We start from the raw sequence: 21,783 nt of genomic DNA, 5'->3' as shown, positions 1-21,783 counted from the left end.
CGAACCACCACCCACAACAGAAGCGGGGTGTTATCAAGACGTTAGCGGACAGAGCTAGAAATATTTGTGAACCTGAGTTGCTCGACGCTGAGATGGAACATCTCCACAATGCACTAACGAAGAATGGATATTCGTCCGCCGAAATAAAATGTGCGTTGAGGCAGCCACGCAGAAATCATACTGACGTACAGGCTACTGCAAAATCTAAGGTTTTCCTGCCGTTTGTTAAAAATGTAACGGAAAGAATAGGGAGGATCTTGACGAAGCAGAATATTACCGTAATTTACAAGCCCACCAGGAAGATACAGGAATACCTTAGGCCTGCCAAGGACGCTCGCAAACCATTGGAAAAATCTGGAGTGTAAAGGATCCCATGCAGCTGTGGTGATGTTTATGTGGGTACCACCAAAAGAACTGTTTCTAAACGTTTGGAAGAGCACAAGGGAAATTGTAGAAGAGGAGAAACGGAACGATCAGCTGTTGCGGAGCATGCTTTCCAGCCAGGGAACCACAATATTCGTTTCAAGGAGACGCAAGTACTAGCGGCCACGAGCGGATACTACGAAAGGCTCTACAGGGAGGCAATCAAAATCGCTAAACACCCAAATAATTTCAACCGAAAGGAGGAGGGCGTCAAATTAAACGGTATATGGATGCCGGTGTTAAAGAAGATGTGTACCACCCGCCCACTACTGGGTGATGGCAACGGTGATTGACGGCGATGGACAGCGGCCAATTGCACTGACGTTTTCAAAACACGTGACGTCACGCCGCGGCGCGGGGGCGCGCGGACACGGAATTTAGCGGCAGTCAGTAGCGAGCCAGTGTGTTTGTTGGACCTTCCATCAAGCTACGGACCCCCTTGAAGATGTCTCCCGCAGTCGGAGACGAAACGTTGGGAATCACCACAGAATTCATCAACCGACCACGGCATAACAGCCCGGATAATTATAATGGACATGATATTTCCGGCCGTGAAAGTTTACATTTTAGTAACAGTACCCCTTGCCATGTGCCTCCTTCCCCAATACCTTTCTTCCATGGTTCAACCTACTGCCATGTGGCAACAGCCAAACCTAGAATAATGGCTCAATTTAAGAAATTTCTGCTTGTGTGTTTGTGGTGTAGGGATATTTCATGGCAAGGCTATTAGCACCCGAAACTACCGCATGACCAAGGAGCATGGCAGCAGCACATCTTCTTTGATGGCAACTGAAGGCAGGTGTGTTTCAATCCCCAGAGCCAGCCTAGTTGAGCAGCTAGTCCACGCTATGACACTCAGCCTGTGCCAATTGATGCTGTACTTACAACGCAGCCACCACTGCTGTCTCTGGACTGCAGATCACTGACCACAGTTGGACCGAAAAACCAACGACCACAGCCAGACTGCCCAGGCTCTTGGCAGCCTCCACTCTGCCACTGCTTCATGGTCCAGGGCACACACTGAGCATCAAGCAGCTGCATGCCATTGGCATCCGACACTGCTCACTGCTGCTCTCCAGTCAACAATTCTGTATTTATCACCATAGGCAGTTCTGATCAGCAGGTCTGCCTAGTCGCATCTACTGGTCATCATGTCACTGTTCCATCATCCTGCCCAAGAAGTAGCCATCTGCCATGTGACAGAGATAGTAAAGCTGTACATTGCTATTCACTTCCTCGAGAAACACTTGTGTCAGTGCATCTGAGGTGGCATGCTCGGTTCCAAGGTTCAGCACCTGCCACCTGCTATCTACATGCTGGAAAAATCATACATCATGCTCTGCATTTATTTATGTTTGGAAATAAAGAACTTTAACAACAAACTGGTTGCTTACATCATCTGCAGCTCCACCCATCTCCTGCAGAGAGATGTTTACCCACACGTTCCTATTGACATATATTACATGTGGTGTCGGAAGAACTTTTGGAGGCTGAACTGGTTGACCAACAGAGAGCAGCAATGACAGGGATTCAGCAGCAGTAGCAATCAGTGCAATAATACAAGTAACAACCAGCCAAGTTTTTTTGAGCTTGTCTGGTTTTGGTTTTACCTTTCCTTTCTTTTCTGGATAAATTGCATGCCTATGGTGACAGTAGTTAGGCAATATGTCTGAAATTACAAAAGTGATAATCCAGGAGGTGATTCAGCACTTTCTTGATCAGGCAGCTAAGATCAAAGCTAATAATGAAGAGTTTCATCAGGAAATAGATTGGTGAAAGGGACAGAGAAGTGAGTAGTCAACTTCTAAAAAACATCCAGCCATCACTGATGCTTGTACTGCCTCATCAGCAGCCTCATTTTCTGCAAAATCATTTACATACATCTGCAAAATCTGGGAAACTGGAGTAGTGAGCAGTTGTTAAGTGTGGCTTGATTAACATTAGTTGGGGATGCCAGAATGTATGGTGTGTGCAGTGAGAAGTTGCAGGATGAAGAGTCCTTTACAGATTTACAGGAATTGTTAATTGAGCATTACAGAAGAAAAAATATGTCTAGCTATGATCAAGAACAACTTAATGGAGTAGTCCAAAAATAAGGAGAATCAATAGAAAACTTTGTGGTCTGAATCAAGGAAATCAGTATTATTAAGTATGAATTGACTGGTGACAGCAACTATAGGGTTGCTTGGCAGGAAGCCGAACGGAGGGCACTTGATGCTTTTGTGTGGTGTTTGCCAACTAACATGTTGTGAAAAGTGTGCATGGAATTCCTGAAAACCTTGGACAAAGCAGTACCAACCACTGCAACTTTGGTTGAAACTGACTCAGTGGCAAAGCTGAGAGAGAGAGAGAGAGAGAGAGAGAGAGAGAGAGAGAGAGAGAGAGAGAGAAGAGTGGTTTTTAATACAGATGTTATATATTATAGATTTGGTGGTCTGGGTACTATTAGCAGTTTTGTAAGAAGCCACAGTGTCAGACATGTAAGCAGATGAGACACTTTGATCAAAAATATCTGCAGGAGCAATGAAGGTGGACTTGGGTTAAAACTTGCAGCACTACAGTAAATGGGCCAGAGGATGAGGTGAGCACTGTGAAATGCTCCCAGTAAGTGTTACCATGAGACACCTCTGTGGAAAATCAGTGGCAGACATTTGTCTAACAAGCTATTTAACAGGAAGATACTACAAGTCTGTATTGGATGCAGAATCACATGTATCCATGGCAAGCCAGAGTATGTTTGGTGCAATAAATTTGAACCCATCATGTTGTAGACCAAGTGGTGTAGGTAGTAATAGTGTTAACTCACTCTGATAATCATTTTTGAGTAGACTACTGGGGTGAGAGATTGCCAGGTGTGTGCCCCCAATGTGGGCATAAGGTATGGATGTCATACTTGTTTAGATTTCCTGATTGAAGATCACATCAATGTCAATCTATAACAGTACAAAGTGGAGCTGGATGGGTCATTGTTCCATCTTTGTTTTACTGCTGAAAGGACTGAACTGTTGCAAGGCAACTTAAGATATCGGGTAAGCCAACTGAACTATGTACATTGTCTCTTAGACTTGAAAAGTGGGACATAATACTGAGAGGTACAGTGCAGCTGCTCTGGATGAACAGAGGAGCTGCTCTGCTGATTAATTGATTATGAATGGTTGTGCCTTTGCCTGAAACTGTGGAACTGGATTAGGCATAATGTTTCACACGACATAGTTTACCCTATGTGGAGGAAATTGATAGAAGCCAAGTGGTGCCCATCGGTGTAGACAATTTAGTTAAGAAAAACTGAAGCTATCAAGTTGTGCACTGATAACTAAAAGAAGCATTAGAGGAAGATAAGCTGAGCAGGGATTTCAGTGTAGAATACTTAAAGCTTGGTCAGTCCTTTAATTTAGGCCCCACAGGGAGGGAGGGAGGGAGGAGGGGGAGAGGTGTTGCTTTTGAAAGGACATGATAGGGCTGACCTGGAGACATTATTGGAGGACCACAAGGAATTACTTAACCCACCTGGATCATTGTTAGTTATGACACTAGTTCAGCATAGTATTCCCACTGGAAAAGAGCAGCCTGTATACAAGTTTATGAATCAGCAGCTCTGTGATGGAATTATACAGGAAATTACTAGTACCTGGGGAGCACCTGTTGTCATCATTCTGAAATATTCCTCGGATGGTAGGGAGGCTTATAGATTCTGCTGTGACTACTGATATTTATGCCAATGGACAGTTATGGACGTCTACTAAGTGTGTAACATTACAGAAACCTTAACTATTTAGGGCAATTCCATTATTTTATCACCATGGATTTGTGAAGTGGGTACCATCAATTAGAGATAGCACCAGAGGATCAACTAAATGCTGTGTTTATGGTTCCATCTGGTCACTGCCAGTATCACTGGATGCTATTTAGTCTGAAAAATGCACTAGCACCTATTAGATGAAGTGATACAAGGTCTGAAACTGAAACAGTGCATGACAGACCAGGATGATGTCACTGTATTCCAAAGACCTCTATGAGCATGTGGTGCATCTACAAGAGGTCTTTGATTAGTTATGTGCAACACGAATGACCCTTAGTTTAGAAAAGTGTCACTTCATATTGCATGAGCTTCACTATTTAGGCCACATTATCAGCCAGGATCTTGTATGAATTGACTCACAATATGTACAAGCCATAAAGGATTTCCGAATGCCTTGCACAGAAAAGGAATTAGTTGTTTCTTCATATAGGTAATTTCTATAGAAAATTCATCCCAAAATTTTGAGATGTAGCAAGACTACTTATGTATTAATAAAAAAAGGAGTAAAATTTTACTGAACTTCAGTCTGTGAAGCAGCTTTTGAGTTATTAAACAATTTACTAACAACTGGTTCCATCCTTACTTTCCCAGACTATTAGAAAGAGTTTACACTATTGTGTGATTCTAACAGTCATGCTCTAGGCTGTGTTTTGAGCCAAGAGATAGATGGGAAAGCACACCCGACAGTCTATGATTAAAGAGAGCTCAGTAAAGTAGAGGAGAATTATTCAACTACAGAAAAGGAAATGCATGTGCTCTTTGGCATCACCTGTTTTCATTGTTACCTTTAATGGATGACATTTTAAGGTCATAATGGGTCACACAGCACTGAAATGGCTTTTATGACTTAAAAATCCAACTAGTCACATGACTTACTGGGCTTCACAGCAAGTGAATTTGATTTTGAGGTTGCACAACACACAGGAAAATCTCATGGTAACGCGGACGAACTTAGTCACAAATTATGTGCTGCAGAGTGTACTAGTGTAAGGGCAGAACAATGATGTGAAGTGCTAGCTGGTGATGTGGATTATCAGCAGTTCAGGAAGCAAGTGAATTCAGCACTGATGACAAAGTGCTGTACAAGCAAATGAGGTGTGGTCACCATATAGCTGTGCCACCAAGTTCATGATTACAGTTTGGCAGGACATAGCGGATGACATGCCACAGACCATCACATTGCAGAAAATTATTGTGGAAAATGAGGAAGCAAGATGTAGAGCATTACATAAAGAACTGCATTCCTTGCGTGCAAAGAGTGGAGCTGAGTTGTCAGTGAATTACAAAGATTACCAGAGACAAATAGACTATTCCAAATGATTGTTATGGATGGTCTTGGCCCCTTTGCACAGACATCAGTAGGGAATCTCTAAGTATTAATTATAATTTAGCATTTCTCATGTTTGTGGTCCTGATCATTATAACAAATCAATGGCAGAAATGGTGGCCCAGGCTATGGTTAACCAATGGATATTGAAGTTTGGAACACCAGAGACACTGATAACTGACCAAGGCACTAAGTTTATGTCCAAGTTATTAAAGCAATTGTTTCATTGTTACGCATGAAGAAGTTATGAATAAGTGTTCTACACCAGCAAATGAATGGGGTGACAGAGGTACATAGAATGATAAAAAGAATGCCAAGTTATTAGATAGATAGTAACCATAGTGATTGGGCTTCTACCACCGTATGAAGTAGCAGTGTATAACTTCAAGATCCATGATAATATGGATTTATCACCACATGAGATTGTTTTTGGCCAAATGATATGCTCCCCTTTTGAATTATGCAAACCATCCCTTCCAGTAGAAGATATATCTACTAAATAGTACCCTCCCCTTTTGAATTACACAAACCCCACCCCCCAATAGAAGGTATATCTGCTCTTTGAAAGTTTAATAAAGGATCTGGTGCCAAGTTAAAAAGATTAATACAAAGGCTCTACAATGGCAGGAAGGCACTAACTCTCACATGCTGAAGGGAGAAACCAAAAAGTTCATTTTGCATTACCAAGGGTCTTATCAAGTAGTCGAGATGACATCTCCTGTTGATGTCAAACTGCAGCTTCCAGCTTGAACCATAGTTATGCACATTAAGATGAATTTTCCCATTTCAGGGTGTACCAGAGGCACTGCCTCAATTACCGGCAGCTCCTTCTGAATGGGGGAAGGAAAATGGCTGGAAGAAAGGTGAGAACAGGCAAGTAAGGCAAGATATACCTTCACTTATTCCAAAGTTCCAGTATACCTTGAAGTCATGAGGTGGCATTGTGAATTAATTGAGGAGGCAAGATGTATGTGAATCTTGCAGGTTTTCTTCTTAGTTATCAGGTATATTTTTGAGTATATATTATCATTATGTCTATGTTTGTGTTGCTTTTATGAAAGACATAGTACAATAAGGTGGAACTACCGCTGTGACATATTTTGACACTGATCTGAGCTACATCTAAAGTGTGATAACATAAACAGAACTGTCCACACCAAGCATATCCCAAATACAAAATATGCAAGTAGGCACTCATAAGAAACTGTTCTCTGTAATAGGTGGGCTGTAAGAACGGGCAAAGCCCAAAACTAGTCAGTAAATAAATAATTAGCAGCTTTGATGCAAACAGAAATATATTTTCTTCAATATTTGAGAGCTGCAAGACAGGACATACTAAAAGACTTTCTAGAGGCTGTCCAGGAAGTTGGGATGATCCAGGAAGTAGGGATGAATATTAAAGTGCTATGGAACACACAAAATTTATTGAAAACTTAATGTTTCTTTTATGAACACATTAAATAACTTCTCCCATTTATGTGTGAAAAATTATATCCCAAGGCCGCACGGCAATGAGAAATGCTTTGGTCTGTTCATGTACACTTTTGATATCACAAATCCCCACACAAAAAAGTCACAAGGCATAAGATCGCATGATCTGGCAGACTATTCCTGGTTGCCACGCAAAAGAAACTTTTCATTCAGTAGAGCAGTCATTTCATGGGATGTGTGATACGTCGCACCATCGTTTGAAACTAAAAATTGTTATCTTCATCAGCAACAGGGAAAAACCAATCAGAAAGCATGTTTCAGTAATAGTCACTGTTCACAGTGATGGCAGGTCCCTCATCATTTTCAAAAAAGTCGGGGCCGATCACTCTTCCTGCCCAGAACTCACACCAAACAGTCATGTATTGTGGATGCATCTCATCTTCCACAGTCACTTGCAGATTTTTGTTACCCAAATTCTGCAATTCTGCTTATTGATGAATCCACTGAGGCAGAAGCGTGCCTCACATGAGAAAATTATTCTTTTTGTGAAGTTCTTGTTCTCTGCTTGTCGAGCCAAGACCCACTGAGCAAATTGATGTCTCTTTCCATGATCTGCAAGCTTCTGCTCTTGTGTAAGTTGTATTCATGCATTTCAGGTCTTTTGAAAGGATTTCATGCAGTGAACTTGATGATAAATTCAGTTGTTGAGCTTGTTGGAAAACCAATTTTATGGGGCTTGCAGTCACATTGTCACGCATGACAGCAATATTTCTTTATGTTCAAACAGTATGCAGTCATCCTATTTTCATAACGTTTAAAACAGAACCTGTAATCTCAAATTTCCAGATCAATTTAAATGAATCTGAGCAGCACTATGTCCAAGAGTCACACACAATTCACAAATGGTTGCCATGGGACTTTCACTGATTTTGTAATAACTTTTTATCTCTTGGATATATTGCTCAGTTGTCATTTGCTCAGTGATGAAAATAAACATCAAACAATAAAGCCCACCACACAAAAGCTATCAGGCTACTAACAGGGAGGGTCACAAATAACAAACATGAAAAAACCATGGCTACCAACCACCATATGGCAAAATGGTGCAAAATTCAAACTTGTCCTTACTTCCCAGACAACCGTTTTTTACGAAAGAAGCTCATGAGTGAGCACAAAGGACACATTTTCATTTTAGGTAATAGGTTATAGTAACTTTTAAGTGAAACTTTCTTTGTAATGTTAGTGGAACCTGAGCATACTTAATTTAGTCTGGTAGAGAAACATTGATGTAGCACAATGCAGTACATTATTTTGTTAAAAGTGTAGTTTGTATAGACTTGTAGCAGTGCTGGACTGGCAAGCACTGCCTGCCCCACAAAACATACACATACAGTTCCTAGGTCATGCGAGCACACCATTATGCTCTGAGGCATCTGAAACTAAGAGACCTAGGGAGGTTGTCATTCATTATAAGTGAAATTGATTTTTTTTTTTTTTTTTTAAGATATCATCACACTGGATATTCTCAGTGGCAAATGCAATAGTCATCATAGTACCTGCTATGATTAAGACATACTAGTTGATCTACCTAGCAGATTTACCATTCAAGATCCAGCCTTACTTAAATGAGATGCAACACCAGACCTTTCTCACCTCCCTGGATCAGATGGTAGCCTCACAAAATGATTCTGTGATGATAGAACACCTGCTTGAACATGTGAAAAAGTACAGGACCAAACATCGCCATTGACTCATCACCATAGCAACTACCATATCAGCTTCCTGCTTAAGTCTGATGATCAAAAGTATCGTGTACTGCCATCTCAGGTGTAGAGTTGCCCAAATATCACATTTACCATCCTTTAGCCTGTGAGTTGATACTACCTGTGTTGGTAACAGTGAAGAGGTGACTGATCATCAGAGCGCGAAGTAAAGTAGTGCAAAAAATGGGACCTACGAACTCCGTCTTTGAGCATCGTAGGAATGAGACAGAGTACATTGTGTAATAAGGAAAAGGGAATGATGACATGTAAAGGTGAAAGTTACTCAAGAAGAGTGTACTCCCGACTCATGCAGGATAATGTAAAGTGTAAAGACAATAGGACAAATATTAGTGTTACTGTTGAATCTAGTCTCTCAAGTAGCAATGCAATTGGCCAAATTTTCCTGAGGGTGAAGTGTAATGATATGGGCCAAGGCAGGGGCCCAGAGCTGTAACTAGGGCAGAGCAACTGTTGATTACCACAGTCAACAATGTGCTTAGGTCAACACCCCTTGACATGCACCTGCTTCCATGCTGTCATCCTTCCATGGTTCAGACTAATGCCAATGGCAACAACTGGGCCTAGGACACTGGCTGCTAATCTGGAAACTTCTGGGTAACCTAGGAATGTGGCAGTGGTAAACCTTTCACATGGTCAGTTTCAGACATCTGTATTTAAACCCCCACAGCCAGTCTGTCATCATCAGTACAGCTGGGCCACCCTGTGCTGCCACTTGATGCTGTACTCATGACACAGCCACCACCACTGTCACCAGCCTGTAAGCTGCTGATTGCTCCCCGACTGCTTAGGCCCTTGCCATCCTCAATTGTGCCACTACCTCGTGATCCAAGATGAGAAGTGAGATCCACTAGCTTTGTGCCGTGGGCATCCAACACTGCCCTCTGCCACTTTCCAGTCTGGAGTTCTGTGTTCAATATCCTGGGAAATTCTGCCGGCAGACTGCCTTGCTCGGGTTGTCAGTTGTGTTGCTGTCCTGCCACCCTGATCAAGCAGCGGTTGTCCGCTGCAATGCAGAGGCATGAAAGCTGTATGCTACATTTCAGTCCCCCGGAAACACTTGTATCAATGTGTTGGAGCTAGCATGCCTGATTCCAATGTTCAATACCCACCACCTGCTATCTGCAGACACCCTGCTTTAAGTTATTTGTATTTGGAAATAAAAGAACTTTAACAAAAGCTGGCTGCCTACATCATCTGTACTTCATCCACCTCCGGCATAGAGCCAGTTGCCCACACCTTCCTATTGAGACCCACTATTACGTAATTCAAGAAAGTAGCATGCAGTGGTTGCTTGTGCTGCTTAAATTTATATAAACTCATTCCACATCTATGAAGGCTCTCTTTCACAATAGAATTTGTAAAAGAGTTGTCACTGGTATTGTGACAAACGGTAACAGGTACAATGGCATATACTTCCACTCATCAAATTTTGCACTATTTTCAGAAGATTAACAACATTATGACACATAAAACTGTAAACTGTGATTGTACCATTTGTTTTATAGCTTGCTTTGTGCTTGAAAGAATTTTAAGATCTATAATTCCACTGAGTTTCAACTCCATTTCTCTCTCCTCTTTCCTCACTGCTAAACAGTAATGCCATACTGAACAGGCATCCTGTCCTTATAATATGTGTGTCACATCATCTTATAACAAGGTGTCCAACATTGTCAATAGTAATCATCATCCTTATTTGTGACACTGTCTCCATACAATTAATTTTTTAGATGATATATTATTCTATTCTGTAAGAATATTTGTGGTGTTCTGTTTTACTTACTGTTGATGAATAGACAATCTCTTCTCTTAAATATTTATTTTCTCCTGCTGAATTGTCAAATAATCCCCAGTCCATTTTAATGTCCCATGTGTATGAGTAGCAAGAACTGAGTAATGATGCCAACAGCCACATGTAGAAGAATGGGTTTTTGTGTTTGTTACTGTCATCTGGAACAAAATAATGTCACTTTACTATCAATTTCCACTGACCACTTGCAGTGTGACCTCTGACATCACTATGGCCATACTAAGTACAAAAAACAAAGGAAATAAATAAAACAAAGGAAGGTAACAGTTTGAGATTATTCATTTCTGCATCAGTATCAGAAAGAGGCAAATAAGATTATTATATTAACAAATTGTAACATGAATATTTGTCATACATATGCCAGGATCACAGTCAAGATAGCTTTGTAGTGGGAAAGTACTTTTAGGAAGGGTAATGGACTGAGAGATATACTTCAGGGATCTCAACCAATTTAAGAAACCTCTCAGGTTTACTCCATTTTGAATGTACATGAGAACTCCCCTCAGGAAACACAAGAAGACACCAGCCTAAGTTAAGAAAGGCCAACACTAAAACTCCAGTAGCTTAAGTTAGAAATCTGGGAGGGAAGACTGAAGGGAGACACTGACTGGAAAGAAGGTGATGCTGGAGGCCTCTGGAGTTCGCTGGAGCATTTGGAAGAAGACACGTTTCTCTTGACAGGGGGCTCTTGGTCACCTGACTGCAAATTTACCATGAGATTGTTTACTGAAATGTATTAGTTTAGCTGCATAGCCCCTCTCAGAATTTGTAGTTAGCATAGCAGTCATTAGGTCTTCTACACATATCCCTTACTTGAATTTCAACAAAACTGAATTACCAGAGGTAGAATGAAACAATACATAAATTTTAAACAAAGACCAACTATATGGCAGTACATTATTCTGTGATGCTGATACTCTCATTTTACATTCTGTGCATAATTTTAACAAAGTATCTATCCAAGGCAATTGCATGTACTTCACATATATGCAGAAGAAAAGCATGTTTGATTTGGGTATTGCGAGGTGGGGGGAATATACAATATGTAGTTGTTAAGACAGTTTTGTTTTCTTTTATACAAACCTTTATGCATTTTGAAAAAACATATTTAATCCCAATTGTAGTGTTTCGAAAATTTCCGCATAAATTCTAGAACCACCCGGCCTTCTACCATCTTGAACACATGATATTTTAGCTGTGAGAGTGGGATGATAGAATCCTACCTACTGTGCATCACATGTTTGTGTGTGCAGGTTTGAAGTTTGTCGTGAGAAGACTGTAGACACGGCAGTTAAACGGCACCAACAGGTACTTGTCGGTCGATCCATGGAAGTCATAGTGAAAGAGCAAGGAAGAACTATGGAACTTCTGGGTTATTCTTTGCTAACCTTATCAGTGACCATTGTTTTAAATAACACGAACATTTGAGATTCAGAATTCTGAAAAAAACTCTTATCTTGGACTTGCTGGGGGCAAGACTTATTTTACAATTTGTTTGTAATAGAGTTATGGTCGTTAAGGCAACTCTTTTTTGAAATGTACTTAATTCTGTTTCTAATGTGAGATGATACGAGTGACTTACAAGAAGTCAAAAGTTTATATGCAAAGTGTGAATTTTGCCCTTTATGAAGCTCAAATATACAGATAGTTGTTGAAAAGTATTCTTCGAGTACCGAATTACTTCACAAGTAGAGAGAGAGTCATTACGGTTCCTGTAACTAGCATCCTTCTTCAGAGAAGAAGTTTAAAGAGACTCCAGAAGCTGGCTATCCAGAGAAGAAGATCGGCTGTGTTCACCAAGTAAGTCGACTCATATAAGAGAATGGGAAGTTTGCACGTACACTTCACACACTCTTAGTCAACAAATCATTAGACAATGAACAACAATTATGTGTATGTGTGTGTGTGTTTATAGTCACTAAGGAACAGACAATTACAAAAATTTCAGAAGCATAACTGGCCACAGTTTGTATAATTGGAGTATCACTTTTCATTCCAGTACCGACTATTACCTTATCATCATCCCAATACTGACTGTAGCCCTAATCATCACATTCCACATTCCAATTTGCCCATAAGAGAGCTTTACATGAGGGATATTCAGCAAATAATGTTACAAGATTTTTTTATGCAAACACAAATGCATACATTTCAATGAAGCATAGAGGAACAGTAGCTTAGATATTACGTCATTTTCCCACATAATCACCATTTACTTCAATGCATTTTGTAAACCATGTTTTTTAATACCTGCATTGTAGATGTCTTCCACCAACTCCTTAAACCATTTCTTCACTTTTATTTTCACCTCATCATCATCAGAAAAGTGTTTTCCATGCACATATTTCTTCACTTTAGGAAATAAATGATAGTGTCTAGGCATGAAACTGGGACTGTGAGGTGGGTGATTTAAAAGATTACAATGAAATGAGGTCAGTAATTATTGCTCTGCTAAGTGGACTGCGGTGTAGCATTGTCATGAAGGAGGCCGACTCCCTTTGTTAGCTTTCCACAGTGTTTTTTTCTATATGACTCTGTAGAGTTTCTTGAGTGTATCACAGTATTATGTAGAGTTGATTGTTTAACATCTGAGCAGGAATACAACAAGCAGAATCACTTTTCTGTCCCAGAAAACAGTTGGCATGACTTTTTGAGCTGGGGTTTGCTGAGGTTTGAATTTTTTTGTTGTTAAACAGGATCGAGTGCATTTACTCTTGCCTGTTCTCTGTGGTATGGTGGTAAACTCATGTTTCAGCCCCCATCACTGTGGAGTTGAGAAAAGTCTCTCAGTCACTCACAAAATGATCAACAAACTCATGCTTGGCCCTGACTGTTGATTTTGCGTTCTGCAGTAAGCATGTCCAGAACCCATCGTGCACACAACTTGTGATATCTTAGTTGATTACTCACAATTTCATGAACAATGGTTTTAGAAACTTCAGGATGCAATTCATGCAGATCATCAGTGGTCACATAGTGATCAGAATGAATATGCTTTTCAAGTGTTTGTACCAGTTCATCAGTCACCAGACAGAAGTCCACTTCTTTCTTCATCATGAATTTCTGTTCTTCTGAAAGTGAAATTCTGTACCCATTCTGTCACATGTTGCCATAACATAACCTCTTCCCCCTACACTGACATGATTTTGTGATGAATCGTTGTGGTGCTCATGCCCTTGTCATCCATTTAGTGTATCACAGTACACACTTTGCACTTGGTGGGATACGGAATGAGAGAGTTTGCCTTAACCATAACCACAACGACAGTCAGGACACTACTAATGACCATTATCACTCATTCATTTTAGTGTGCACTACCATACACAGCAGTGATACCAACTGTGAAAGACTCAATGCCCTTGTAGAGCTACAGGCCTTATAACTGTAGTTGCTGGATATCCCTCATAAAACCATCTAGAATGGGCAATATAATTTTTCTATTCAGCCTTATTTAAAGAGTTTGTGGCATTTTGTCCAAGTGTCCACCTGCTCCTCAAAGGAACACAAAAAAGACAGAATTGGACAGTAAAAATGTAACTGTCATACAGCCATCCGATTCAGACATTTATGAGCTCTTGATTGTGAAAGTTGCACATTAACTAAAAGCTATCTGCTTGATTAATATGTCTATAGTATTACACAATAAAGTAAGTGCAGTGAACAACAATGTTAAGTATAGGCACTACTTGATCAAATTATTAACTAAAGGACACTTAAGTCAGTTGCACGGACAGGCACAAGTATTGATTATGGCCTCAAAGGAACTCTGTAGGGACTCTATGACTAAAGCTTCACCCAGCAACCACCATCAATTACTGGTTGATGCTGCAAATTACAGGAACAGTTTGTAGAAGACTTTGATGTTTCTTAATTTTTATAACACACGCAGATATGTGAAATTTTAATAAGATTTTCACCACATTTCAACAAGGCAACTTAAGTATCACAGGATCCCCTTCACATATTCATTCACTTTCATTCATTCATGAATTCATACATTCATTATGTTCCACAGATTCCATCAAGGAGAACTTCAAGCCAAGGTATACATTAATAAAAGAGAAGCATAGTTTAGAAACTTAATCTGTACACTGTATTACCTATAAGCTATCATGTCGTGAATCACAGTAGAGCAGCAATTAGCAGTCTAACAACACTTTATTACACAGTCACAGAACATACAATACAACAAGTCAAAGATACATTGTCCTATGAGTAAACAAACAGTCTCTCACTTGCCAGAAGTACATCACTCTGTGACATCCTCCCCACCCTGGTTGACCTCCAAAGGTACGGCCAGCTGCACAGGACGACTAATGATGTGACCTTCTGGTGTCCAGAGTATTATCGTCCTTACCCTGCTGTCTCTTCCTAGTAGTACCTTTTCTATCCTGGCCTTCTTCCACATATGTCGTGGACAAAGGTCCTCTTGGATCAGCATGATGTCGCCAGGGCGAAAGGGGATGACTCGTTCCGATGGGCGTTTAACTTCATGGTAGTTCCGGAGCTCCAATAGGTATTCTTTAATCCAACGGTTCCAAAAACTGTCACAGAGTTGCTGTCTCAGTCAGAATTCCTTTGTTAAATTGGTGTTCGCTGAAGGCTCTGGTCCCGTCGGAATAGTCGTAAGTTTTTCTTCCGTCAAAAAATGGGAAGGTGTGAGTGCATCACAATCATCTCCTGGTGTGATGGGCCTGGAGTTCACCGTGGCTTCAATACTGATCAAGGTGGTGTTCAGTTGTTCTTCAGTGAGCTTTGCGAGTCCCAACACCTTCCGTAGGCAATGCTTTATAGTGCCCACCATTCTTTCCCACCATCCTCCCCACCAAGCGGCTCGGGAGACAATGAATTTCCAAGTAATACCATGGTGGGTGAGGAACTGATAAGTTTTTGTGGTGGTTAATGCCTTCCAAAGTTGGGCTAGTTCCATATTCGTGGCATGGAATGTTTTTGTGTTTTCTGTATATATCATGCACTGCAGTCGACCTCCTAGACGTATCAGTCCATCTTCTAAGAAAGGATTGTATCATGCGATTTTTGACTCTTTTGGCAGTGGTAAGTTATTCTGAAGTGCATGTAATTCACTGGGGAACGAATCTCTCTGGCCCACTCGAATCCAATACATTTTGGCAGCTGATAATTCGGTGGCTGTAAGTTCTCCTGAAGATTTATTCTTCTGATGAATCTTGTGTAGGAAGCGGAGAGTCCATGCTGTGATACTAACGAGCTTCCAGTATGAGCTGAATTTAAGTAAGTTCAAAAGGCTGGTTGGTGTAGATATCGACAAAACTTGGCTCTGGGTTTTCTTCCTCTTTTCTTCGGGAGGAAGTTGTATCATCGTTGGAGTATCGTTTGGCCAGCATTCAGGAGGGCGTGTAAGCCAAGGTGGCCCATGCCACCAAATATCCAGAGAATTCATTTGGTAGCCGAAGAGTCCACATGAGAGGTGGTCAGCAGGATTGTCTGGTCCTGGGCAGTGTTTCCATTGCGTGGGAATTGTGTGTGTTTGTATCTCAGTTACACGATTGCAAACGAAGGTCTTCCATCTGTTAAAATCACAGCAAATCCAACTTAGTGTTATTGTAGAATCTGTCCACAATATCGCATGGGCAATGTTAAAGTCTGTTGCGCGGCAAAAGTAACACAATAGTCTGGCCCCAACCACTGCCACTAAAAGTTCGAGTCAAGGCAATGTCACCTTCTTAATAGGAGCAAGTCTGTTCTTGCTACAGACTAAATGGGTTACAACGTCATCATCTAAGACAGTACAAATGTACAAAGCTGCTCCATATGCCTTTTCCGAGGCGTCACAGAATACGTGCAGCTGAGAGTCTCTTCCATGAGCTGTAGCTATCCATCTAGGGACACGTATATATGACAATGAAGGTAAGCTAGATATCGAAGTGTGCCATTGTGCCCCTAAGTCCCAGGGAATAAGTTCGTCCCAGCCAATTCCTCGGCACCATGTGTCCTGGAATAGCAATTTCCCAACAAGAGAAACAGGGGAAAACAGTCCGAATGGGTCATAGAATTTAGCCGTACATTGTAAAAGGAGTCGTTTGGTGGCTGGCTCTTCTGACGACCTTCTGATGATTTCGCTAGGATCGATATAGAAGTAGTCACCTGCAGTGTCCCAGTCTACGCCTAAAACTTGAGTCTGGGTGTGGAGTTCTCGCCCTTCTGTCCTCCAGATAGTGTGGAGTTGTTCACAGTTGGTAGCCCATTTTGATAAGGGGAGACTGATCAGTTTCATTAGGGTTACAAGTTCATAGTATATAGCTATCACCAAATTATCACCTTCTACTGAGATCACAAAGTCGTCCATGTATGCAGTCTTATTTATAAGTGGCGCTACGGTGGGAAATGCTGCTATACACATGTCGGAAAGTTCTCTTAGTGTTGCAGAAAGTAAAAATGGGGCGCAGGTCAGGCCGAATGGGAGGCTGTTAAAACGGTATTCTGTTAGTTCGTCCATCGTTTGAAGATTTCCTGTTTGATCCTGGCTAATTTTGAACCAGAAAAACCTGGTCAAGTCTTTGTCCTTTTCGTTCAAGGTTAATTGAAGGAAAGCTTGTGTGATGTCCGCGACGATAGCCGTAGAATATAGTCTGAAACGCAGCAAAATTTCCAGAATCTCTGGTAATAGGTTCAGTCCTACTTCTAATACCTCATTCAGAGGAGGTGCATTGTTTTCATGAGATACAACAAGTCAAAGATACATTGTTCTAAGAGTAAACAAACAGTCTCTCACTTGCCAGAAGTACATCACTCTGTGACATATCACTACAATGCTTAATGCTATTTGTGCTTACAGCAGTTAAATGCAATCTAATAAATTAGAAAGATGCTGATAATGGCATGTCTGGGTGAGCAGAAGAGTTTTGTTTCTATCACACACACAATATTTTGACAAGCGACCCAAACACCATCTTTGGGTACTGCAAGATTTGCTGTTGGAGTTGCTGGGTCAGTTGTTGAAATATTGTATGTGTAATAGAAACAACAATTTGGCCTGCCATTAATCACTCATGCCAAGAAAACCTGAGATGTCAAGATGCTGTTACTTTGAAAAAAAGTTTTCTGCTTTCTCAATTATGTTAAATAGCTACTGTTTGCCTCCAATATTTATGTGGTTGTATAGGGATTTTTCAAAGAAAACAATTACCTACTTCTGCCAAGACAGAATCCGGTTTACAATAGACTACTTGTTGAGCAAATTTACAATGGACACTGCTGCCTGCAGTGTAGAGAACAGAATAGTTTCAGTTCTTTAATCTAGGTAGTTAGATTATTGGTTAAAGGAGAGGCTAATAAGCTACATTTTTAATCTTCTTTTGAAATGATTGGGATTCCCAGTTTATTGCTTTGTTTTGGATGGAAGTTTATCGAAAACTTTTGTTGCACCCGAGTATGTAACTCTGGTATGAACCATAGACATGAAGGAGAAGTTATTTTTTCCTTCATCAAAAACCATTAAGGAGTAAACATATGGGACAGTGAGTATAAGAATTCCTTGTTCCTTAAAGAAGGCTCTATAAGATTTGTGGGAATCTAGTTTACAAACTCTTCTTACTGCTCATTTCTGAGAAATAAAAACATTATTTACTTTAGATCCACTGCTCCAGAAGATATTTCTGTAACACAACAAGGTATGAAAATATGCCAAATAAACCAAATAATGTCTGTTAGCAGTATGTGTAGAAGGAAATCTAATACATCTGTATTTGAGTGTTTGCTGCTGCTGTGGGGATGTAATCAATGAATTAAGTACTTAACAATTTTAATGTTAACCTTTTTGATAGCACAATTTTCAGAGACTCAGTTTCAACTGGACCACTATGTTTGCATTTAATAATGTTCCACATATCTTTTGCTTTATTCTTAGTCAATTTTTCATTATGACTCATGCTCCTCCAAGCAAAAGATGCATTAATTCCAGTAGTTATCCATCCCTTACCCTTGCTTCTGTTTGTTTTAGGGCAAAATGAGACTAAAAATGTGTGGCAGTATGTTTGAAAAAGAATTAAATTTTTCATCTACACTGTCTTCTTCATAAATTTCTCTGCAATATTCATCCTGAACCTCTCTCTAAAAACCATCATCAAGTCACTGTGTATTGTCTGTGATAAAATGCTTTCCTTCTATGATCACTGTCAATATACCCCTTCACGTTCCCCTCCCCCACCCCCTCCCCCTCCCCTTCTCACACACACAACAGTGAAGTTATTGTAACAGTATCAACTGAGTTCTGTGTCAAAATGATGACATGTCTTTTAGTTACAATTATATTCCATATAATATCAGATTACGCTGAAGGTCAACTTTCTTCATGATTCAGCATATCATACCAAAAATGGGAGTCCCTCAATAGGTATAATTTTTGCATATGAGAAAAAACATGTTTATGGTACTGTTTACTGAACAATGTTGACTTGGGAATAGAAGGGGTAAAAACATAAAAAGTAAAATTCAGTCTTTTACAAAATAACTGACTGAATGAACTGAAGTAGATCCTTGCTTTGGTTGAGATAGCACTATTGATTCAAAAAGGGTGTTTTAAAAATGTGTCAAAAAATAAATAGAGCAGTGCTTTTATTTCAGGATTAGTTGTTCTAGGTCATGAAACTTCTCATGGACATGTTTCTATTATCTGACTAGGGAAAAAAGTTTTAGCTTTCAATAAGTGATAGCAGGTGTAGGCACAACTTCAAAAACCAAAACCAAAATAAAAAACTGACAGTTGATAGAGAAGTATAAGTAAAATGACTGGTATGAAGAGAGACATAAATTAATAATTTTCTGTTGTAGCTGAAAGTATGTTGTTATATCAGAATCAAATTTTAATATATCAAAATTTACGTTAAAAGGAATAAAGATCTATCATCAGAAGTGGTTGATCTGATGCTGATTAAGACCCTTGAAGAGTGGTGATTTCAACATAATTATATCATAAATTGATACTATGCAGAGGGAAATCCAAATTATAACTGTGCCTGCTTTTGCCTAAACATTTATAGCTTTGTATAATGTACCAACATGCTGCAGACGTGTATTCCAATGAAGCTGTTGTCTTATCTCATCTGTTGTAGCATGCAAAAGCTTACTGCTTCTTGTAAAAGAATAATGTGAATATGAATCTACTCTGTAATGTTCAACCCATGTCTGCTATTGTTTCTGACAATGATAAGTTTGTGGAATGTTTCTCCTTTCAATTCAATATAAGAGCTGCTGAAACTTTTTCTGGAGTGGTATGAGTGACAGTGATGTGCTTGTAGCTTTCAAGCCCTTAACTGTGAATGAGAACACTGGAATGTTTTCTAAAGTTGAACATGTTTCTGTGAAAGTCAGAAGGAAGCTTAGAGTCTAAGATGTTACTGATGACAAAGGCATTAGAGACAGAAAACAAACTCAGGTTGGATAAAGGATAAGGAAGGAAATCAGCCTCACTAAATTCAGGAAAACCATGGCAGTCTGAAAGTTGATGGCTATCCAGGGATATGGGCCGTGCTTCTCGTGAATACAGGTGTAGTGTCTTAATTGTCAAGGCTGGCCAGTCTGCGAATATAGTTAAACCTCTTTGTACCTCTTTTAAGTACGAGTTTAACTTCTGTACTGGTGATCTTATTTCTGCCTGAAAGCTGCTGCTGGTGATACATATGTTGGCAACTGCTAAGTCAGTCAGGTCTAGTCTTTAAGTTCTTAATAAGCCTAGTGTCAAATTCAGAGCTCCAATTTAAGTAATGTTAGAGATGATGATGTTCTGGTCTTCAGTCCTCAGACTGGTTTGATGCAGCTCTCCATGCTACTCTGTCCTGTGCAAGCTTCTTCATCTCCCAGTACCTACTGCAACCTACATCCTTCTGAATCTGCTTAGTGTATTCATCTCTTGGTCTCCCTCTACGATTTTTACCCTCCACGCTGCCCTCCAATACTAAATTGGTGATCCCTTGATGCCTCAGAATATGTCCTACCAACCGATCCCTTCTTCTAATCAAGTTGTGCCACAAACTACTCTTCTCCCCAATCCTATTCAATACCTCCTCATTAGTTATGTGATCTACCCATCTAATCTTCAGCATTCTTCTGTAGCACCACATTTCAAAAGCTTCTATTCTCTTCTTGTCTAAACTATTTATCGTCCATTTTTCACTTCCATACATGGCTACACTCCATACAAATACTTTCACAAACGACTTCCTGACACTTAAATCTATACTCGATGTAAACAAATTTCTCTTCTTCAGAAACGCTTTCCTTGCCATTGCCAGTCTATATTTTATATCCTCTCTACTTCGACCATCATCAGTTATTTTGCTCCCCAAATAGCAAAACTCCTTTACTACTTTAAGTGTCTCATTTTCTAATCTAATTCCCTCAGCATCACCCGATTTAATTCGACCACATTCCATTATCCTAGTTTTGCTTTTGTTGACATTCATCTTATATCCTACTTTCAAGACATTATCCATTCCGTTCAACTGCTCTTCCAAGTCCTTTGCTGTCTCTGACAGAATTACAATGTCATCAGCGAACCTCAAAGTTTTTCTTTCTTCTCCATGGATTTTAATACCTACTCCAAATTTTTTTTGTTTCCTTCACTGCTTGCTCTATATACAGATTGAATAACATCAGGGAGAGGCTACAACCCTGTCTCACTCCCTTCCCAACCACTGCATCCCTTTCATGCCCCTCGACTCTTATAACTGCCATCTGGTTTCTGTACAAATTGTATATAGCCTTTCACTCCCTGTATTTTACCCCTGCCACCTTCAAAATTTGAAAGAGAGTATTCCAGTCAACATTGTCAAAAGCTTTCTCCAAGTCTACATATGCTAGAAACGTAGGTTTGCCTTTCCTTAATCTTTCTTCTAAGATAAGTCTTAAGGTCAGTATTGCCTCACGTGTTCCAATATTTCTACGGAATCCAAACTGATCTTCCCCGAGGTCAGCTTCTACCAGTTTTTCCATTCGTCTGTACAGAATTCGCGTTAGTATTTTGCAGCCGTGACTTATTAAACTGATAGTTCGGTAATTTTCACATCTGTCAACACCTGATTTCTTTGGGATTGGAATTATTATATTGTTCTTGAAGTCTGAGGGTATTTCGCCTGTCTCATAAATCTTGCCCACCAGATGGTAGAGTTTTGTCAGGACTGGCTCTCCCAAGGCCGTCAGTAGTTCTAATGGAATGTTGTCTACTCCTGGGGCCTTA

At 40.1% G+C, this 21,783-nt stretch overlaps 1 protein-coding gene and 1 long non-coding RNA gene across 3 annotated transcripts in view; one reads left to right on the top strand and one right to left on the bottom strand.

The window, feature by feature from the left end:
* Nucleotides 1-21,783, bottom strand: part of LOC124613970 (xenotropic and polytropic retrovirus receptor 1) — a 286,213-nt gene that overhangs the window by 10,760 nt on the left and 253,670 nt on the right. For both annotated transcript variants that reach the window (XM_047142759.1, XM_047142758.1), the window contains exon 9: nt 10,545-10,711. In XM_047142759.1, the coding sequence (XP_046998715.1) occupies nt 10,545-10,711 (167 nt within the window). The remainder of the gene's footprint in view (nt 1-10,544; nt 10,712-21,783) is intronic.
* LOC124613971 overlaps nt 1-21,783 on the top strand; it is a 76,672-nt gene that overhangs the window by 44,675 nt on the left and 10,214 nt on the right. Inside the window, exon 2 of the long non-coding RNA XR_006979668.1 lies at nt 6,340-6,412. This is a non-coding gene — a long non-coding RNA (uncharacterized LOC124613971). The remainder of the gene's footprint in view (nt 1-6,339; nt 6,413-21,783) is intronic.

This window comes from Schistocerca americana, chromosome 4 (assembly GCF_021461395.2).
Source record: "Schistocerca americana isolate TAMUIC-IGC-003095 chromosome 4, iqSchAmer2.1, whole genome shotgun sequence".
NCBI classification, from domain to species: domain Eukaryota; kingdom Metazoa; phylum Arthropoda; class Insecta; order Orthoptera; family Acrididae; genus Schistocerca; species Schistocerca americana.
This window is presented reverse-complemented; position numbering and strand designations above follow the sequence as displayed.